The sequence below is a fragment of the Pteropus vampyrus genome, unplaced genomic scaffold (assembly GCF_000151845.1).
Source record: "Pteropus vampyrus isolate Shadow unplaced genomic scaffold, Pvam_2.0 Scaffold73, whole genome shotgun sequence".
NCBI lineage: Eukaryota > Metazoa > Chordata > Mammalia > Chiroptera > Pteropodidae > Pteropus > Pteropus vampyrus.
In genome coordinates, this window is record NW_011888854.1 from 4,968,875 (window position 1) to 4,975,400 (window position 6,526).

Here is a 6,526-nt window from a genome sequence, read left to right on the forward strand (position 1 = left end):
TTTCAACTAATATTTAAAACTCAACTTTTAAATTTCTGCAAAATCCTCTTTGTATTAACTGGGATTGCATTGAACCTACAGATCAATTTGAGTAGAATTGACATCTTGACAATACTGAATCCTGTAAACCATAAGTGTCTCTCCACTTATTTAGGTCTTTAATACTTCCTCTGAATGTTTCATAGTTTTCTATGCAAGATTCTTACATATCTTTTGCTTGCTTTCTAGACATTGATACTTTTATCATACTGTAAATGATCTTTTGTTTTTTCTAACTTTATGTTGCCAGTATATAGAAATATAATTATTTTTGTATATTGACTTGTATCCAACAACCTTGCAACACTTAATTATTGATATAAGAATTTGTGTGTTCTCTTTGGATTTACCATATACACTCTTGGAACTATAAATGACAGCTTTTTCTTCCTTTTAAGTCTATACCTTTTATTTTACTTGCCTTGTAGTGTTAACTTGGACCTCCAATAGAGTATGAATAAATATCAAAAGAATTTATCCTTCTGCTATTCCCAAGTTCACGGGAAAGTTTTCAACTCTTAAGTATGATGTTTATTGTGGGTTTATGTAGGAATCCATTATCATATGAAGGAAGTGTCCTTCTGTTCCTACATTCCTAGAGCTTTATCATGAATATATCTCGAATTTCATCAGATGCTTTTTCTGTAGCTTTTGAGATGATTGTATTTGTTGCTCCTCTCTTTTGTGTGTGCTTATTTTTTTATTTCTGTGGTGTGGTGGCTAATCTGTATTATTTCTTTCACCTGGCTCTCTCTGGGTTTAATATGCTGTTCTTTTTCTAACTTTTTGGGGGTGGGTGTGTAGTTCATTGACCTCTAGTATTTGCAATTAAAGCTATAAATTTCTCTTTAAGGTTTCGAGGTATCACATTTTCACTATCATTCAGTTCACAATACTTTTATTTATTTATTTATTTTTTTGTAATTCCTCCTGAGACCTACGGGCTACTGAAAAGTAATTTTTTAACTTTAAAATTTATGGAGATTTTTCCTTTACTTTTTGGGTCATGATTCTAGTTTAATTGTGCTATTGCCAGATAACATGCTTTCTTTGGCTTCAGTCTTTTGTAAGTTTTCGACACTTGCTCTATTGCAGTTTTAAATGTTACATGTGATCTTGAAAGAATGAGTATTGTATGTTTATCGGATGCTGTGTTCTATTGTATGATTCTTGCTTTAAAAGTATTACCTTGTACTTACTGAGAGCTCTTGGCTTGATTCTGGACCTTCTTTTCCATTGTCTCTTGCCCACTACTGCTTCGTTTGGATTCTATGTTCTACAGTTTCTCCTCAAAGTGAAGGTTTGTCCTGGAAAAGAATTTCAGCAGATTTTAACAATTCTAAAAAATATGGCTACAGCCTATCTGTCCAACTTTTCACTTCTAGTGGCAGGAATTTAAAAATAAATGTAAAGAATGTTTTTTGACTTCTGCTAATCTGAAGCAAGCTAAGAGAGACAGAAAATTCAAATTTATGAGATCAGAAAAATTAGTTCTTTGCAGGTGCTTTTTCCCCACTGGCAGTAGTTTGTTTAGGTATATGGGAGGGGCCCCATTCTTAAGTTCTAAAGTGGTGAGTTAAAATTGATGATTCGTTTTATTTTGAGAAGTAGTGGAAACTAGCAGTTTTGCATTGGTTATATCAAATACTGCCTACTTTATTTCTAGTTTTTAAACATTGAACATTTTCAGTGAACTACAAATTGATTTTTCCTTTTGTTTCAGATCAAAGACTAAATGAAATTCTTAGGCAGTATCAAATGGAAAATTTTTCCAAATATTCATCAGTTCAGGTATGTAAATTAATTAAAGCCTAACAGGTTTATTTTGGTTGTAAATATGAATGCAAAATAAATTATTCTTTGAGTTGTTGTCATGAGATGTTGCCTACAGTACTTTGAAATTTTGCTTAAAATTTTGATTATTGTAAAGAAGAAAGCTTGTTTTGCTTAATAAATGTAAATCTTTGACCATAGAAATTACCTTTTTTTTTCAGAGTTGGAACTTGCATATTATGTGTGGTGTTAAAATGTCCAAGTTGAGTTCTAAAAGGAGAGTTCATTGTAGTTTCAAAACATTCTAAAATTGTTTCTCAAGATACTGCCAGTTATAAACTTTAACTCTCTGAGTTCTCATAAATTATGACAAACATAAACTAACTCAAAATAGTAAATAATAGAGATATTGTTTTTAATATTTCTTTCCTTGGGTATATGTTTATATTTAAATGTTGTGTTTTATTTTTTATTTTTTAAATAAGGTGTACTTATTGGTGGACTCTGAGTTTTAGAAAATTAAAAGAATATTTATAGCCCCAAGATTAGTGATAGCTGCTTACTGAATCAATAAGGAAGTATTTTGCTTTCTACATAAATAAATCTTGTAATTGCAACTGAAAATGTTTTTAAGGTATTAGAAAGTTTCTTTTAAAGTATTATAAAAGAAATAATTTATTTGATCGACTTGAATATACTCATCCTTACTGATATTTTCTTTTAACGTATACCCAACATTTAGCCTACTGCTGTGTTTTTATTTCTAAATGGTCTTGAAACTATCCGTACACTATTCATTATGTTAATCATATTATTTTTCTTATGTTATTTGATTATTTAGGCAGATAGTCTTTCTTAAGCCAATAGCCTCTGAACTTTGCTCACATACTTAGCTTCTTTCACCTCTGCTTAATAGACTATGCCCAAAGGAAGGATTCAAACAAAAGATTAGTTTCAAAGCTCGAAAAGACTTCTGGGCATGGTGTTGCATCATATCTACTGAAAGCTATGACAGATTTGATTATGAAAGATGGTTTTACCAGATAAAACAATGACTCTAGTCAGCTTTTAGATGTACCTGCATCGTGCGTGTGATTTTGTTTTGTTAAAGCCTAAGGATAACATACCAAGTGGGGACAGGTCTTCCCTGACTTAGTAATGTGCTTTGGTGAAATTATAGCTCCTTTAATTCTCTGGAGGTTTATGTTCTTCTCTAACATATACTATTGTTATAATTGTACAGTCATTTCTTGATTCCTATGTTATTTTTGGTGTAGCATAATGTCACTGCCCAAGGTTCCTCCGCAGCCCATCTCTTCAGCACAGGCTGCTGTCCCAGTGCCCCACTCGCCGTGGCCTTCCTTGCCTTTTGCTGCGTGGCTTGCAGTGGGGAGAGGGCGAGTGCTATGATAGCATGAGAGGAAGGCCAGTCTGCTTCCCAGCAGTCAGGTCCATATCCTTGGTTTCATGCATGCACCCTCTGGGGGTTCTTCACCCCAGAAACGTTATTCTGGTTTCTAAAACATGTTCTAGAGGGATTTTTTTTCTGTTTGTTTTGTGGTAAAGGAAGACATGAAAGGAGGAGGAAGCCGTTATCAAAGGGCGCATGGGACCGAGGAGCACTGCTTCAGCTCTCATCACTTCAGCTTCGGCCATTGCTATATGTCATACCGTCTTTACAGCTTCAGAGAGTAGGGCGTAAACATCTTTAAGTGTCCATTATTCAGTCTATCACAATCACTAGGTTAGTTAAAAATTAAAACCATAATGAGATGTTACGTACCTTCCAGGATGGTTAAAATAAAACAGTGAAAACTCAAATACTGGCAAGTGTGCAGAAAAGCTGGATCACTCATACATTGCTGTGGAATGCAAAATGATACTGTGGAAAACCATTTGGCAGTTTCTTTAAAAAGTAAATATACAACCCGAGATTTGTATTCCTGAGCATTTATCATAGAGAAATGACAACTTAAATGAACTTATGTTCATTTAAGTTATGAAAATATAAATGAGTTTATGTTCAAACAAAAATGTGTACACAAATATTTATAGCAGCTTTGTTCGTACTAGTCCCAAATTGGAAACAACCCAGATGTCCTTCAGTGGGTGACTGCTTAAACAAACTGTTGTTGCGTACTTACCATGCAATGTAACTCAGCCACACAAAGAAATCAGTTATTAAGGCATTCAACTGATATCCTAGAAATTGTGCTGAGTGGGAAGTAAAGCCAATTGCAAAAGGCTACATATTGTATCGACTCGATTTATAATAAAATTCTTGACATGGCAAAATTATGTAAATGGAGAACATGTACTAACCTTGGAGATGGGAGGGGTGGGAGTAGGTCGTGTGGCCATCAAGGGGCAGCGGGGGAATCTCTGGGTTTGGGAACTCTTCTGTGTTTTGACTCAGTATCATGGCTGTGATAGTGTACTGTTTTTTACTGCAGTTTTGCAAGATGTTATCTTGGGGAAGACTGGGCAGAAGCTATATGACAGCTCTCTGTTATTTCTTATAATGACATGCGAATCAACAATCAGCAGTTATTTCGACATAAAAAATTTAATTAAAAATTTTGAAACTTGTAGGCTATAGCTAAAGCAGTGCTCAAAGGGAATTTTGTAGACTTAATTATATGCTTTTGAAAACGGAACAGATTGGAAAAGCAGAGCAAATTAAAACCAAAGAAAGAAATAAGAAAGAAAGAGGTAGGAAACAATGAAATAAGAAAATAAACATAAGATTAGAGGGGGAAAAAAGTTTTAAAAATTGTTTGTTTTAAAAGATCAGTAAAATACATATACCTCCACCAAGGTAGACCAAGATAAAACAAAGAGAGAAAACTCAAATTATGAGGATCAGATGAAAAATTTTCCATCATTCAGATTCTGCATACCTTGCAAAATAATTATAAAAGGATATTGAATAACTTTATACTAATTACTTTGACAATTTAGATGAATTAGACAAAGTGCCTTGAAAAGCAAAACTGAGTAAGACTGATACAAGAAGCAAGTCTTTCATCTATTAAAAAAATTGAATTCAATATTAACAACCTTCCTACCAAGAAAACTTTAGGTCGAGAGGACTTCCTAGTGAACTTTTTCAAACATATAAAAGAAGAAATGAAACCAATCTTACATCTCTCTTCAGAGAGAGAAAAAAGGGAATCCTTTCTTAACTACTTTTATGAAGCCAGCATAACCTTGATACCAAAATTTGCAATAGACTTAGGATAATTATGACAATCTTACCCATGAACTTACATTCAAAAAGCCCACACTATAATTAGCAAACCAAATATACTAAAAAGATAATGCCGCATCACCAAGTGGGGATTTATTCCAGTGATACAAAGATGGTTTAACATTTGAAAATAAGTCAATGTAAATCACCATAAAGGCAGGAAAAAAAGAAGAACATTATACACCTATCTCAAGAGATCCAGAAAATCATCGATAAAATTCAACTCCCTGTTATGATAAAAAATTTCAGCAAACTAGGAATAAAAGTAACTTCCTCAATTTGATAGGTTAGCTATAAAAAAACTAGACGTGAACTGTACTTGATGGTGAAAGGTTGAAAGTTTCCCCACTGAGAATGAGTGGGGCATGCTAAAATCACTTTTATTCAGCATCGTATTGAAGCATGAGCAATATGAATAAATACATAAAAACTGGAAAGGATAAATAACACTGTTGTTATTTGTAAAAAATAAGTGTGTATACAGAAAATCCAAAAATCTTTAAATTGTCGGACGATAAATGAATTTAGCAGTGTCTTTGGATACAAGGCCAAATAGCAGATTTAATTTTATTTGTATAAATAGCAACAATCCAATTGACAATGAGATTTAAATAGCGGTACTACTTAGAATAGCATGAAAAAACATTAAATATTTAGGAATAATTCTAATACTAAGAGTATAAGACTTCAAAATTATAAAATATTGATGAAAATTAAGGAAGAAGAAAATAAATATACTATATTCATAGATTGTAAGGCTTATTAATTGGATTCAACAAAATCCCAATCAAAATGCCAGTAGGACTTTTTTTCTTGAAACTTGACAAGCTGTTTCCAAAATTTATATGCATGAGGCCAAGACAAGCTAAGGCAATCCTAAGAATAACAAAGCTGGAGAACAGATACTAGCAGATGTCAAGATTTACTGTAAAGCTCTAATAATCAAGACATATGCTTTGACTAAGGATAGAGAAGTAAACCAATTGAACAGAGTAAAGAAATAGCTTTACACATGTCAGATTTCCATTTAGAAAAAAGATTAATCTTGATCCCTATCCATAATATTCTCAAATATCACTTCTGGATTGATTGTGTATCTAAATAGGTAAGGTAAAATAATAAAACTTTTAGAAGGAAGCTTAGGGGAACAAGTCTGTAGTAGGCATGTTGTCTTCAACAGGACACAAAAAACCAGTAATCATATAAAGTAAATGACTGACAAACTGGACTAAATCAAAATAAAAGAATTTATATTTGTTAAAAGACACCATTAAGAAAGTTAAAGCAAGCTATGAATGGGAGAATATATTTGCAATCTGGTAAAAATTCATGTTAGACTATGTAAAGAATAGCTTTAAATCAATATCAAAAAATACTCAAGAAAACAGTCAAAAGACTTAAACAGGTGCTTCACAGTAGTCAATAAATTTGTGAAAAGCCTGATCTTGGAAGCTAAGCAGGGTC

At 32.7% G+C, this 6,526-nt stretch overlaps 1 protein-coding gene across 3 annotated transcripts in view; it reads left to right on the plus strand.

The window, feature by feature from the left end:
- The window catches only part of SCLT1 (sodium channel and clathrin linker 1), a 122,361-nt gene that overhangs the window by 8,597 nt on the left and 107,238 nt on the right, over window positions 1-6,526 (plus strand). For all 3 annotated transcript variants that reach the window (XM_011362102.2, XM_023531770.1, XM_011362101.2), the window contains exon 2: window positions 1,763-1,830. In XM_011362102.2, the coding sequence (XP_011360404.1) occupies window positions 1,763-1,830 (68 nt within the window). The remainder of the gene's footprint in view (window positions 1-1,762; window positions 1,831-6,526) is intronic.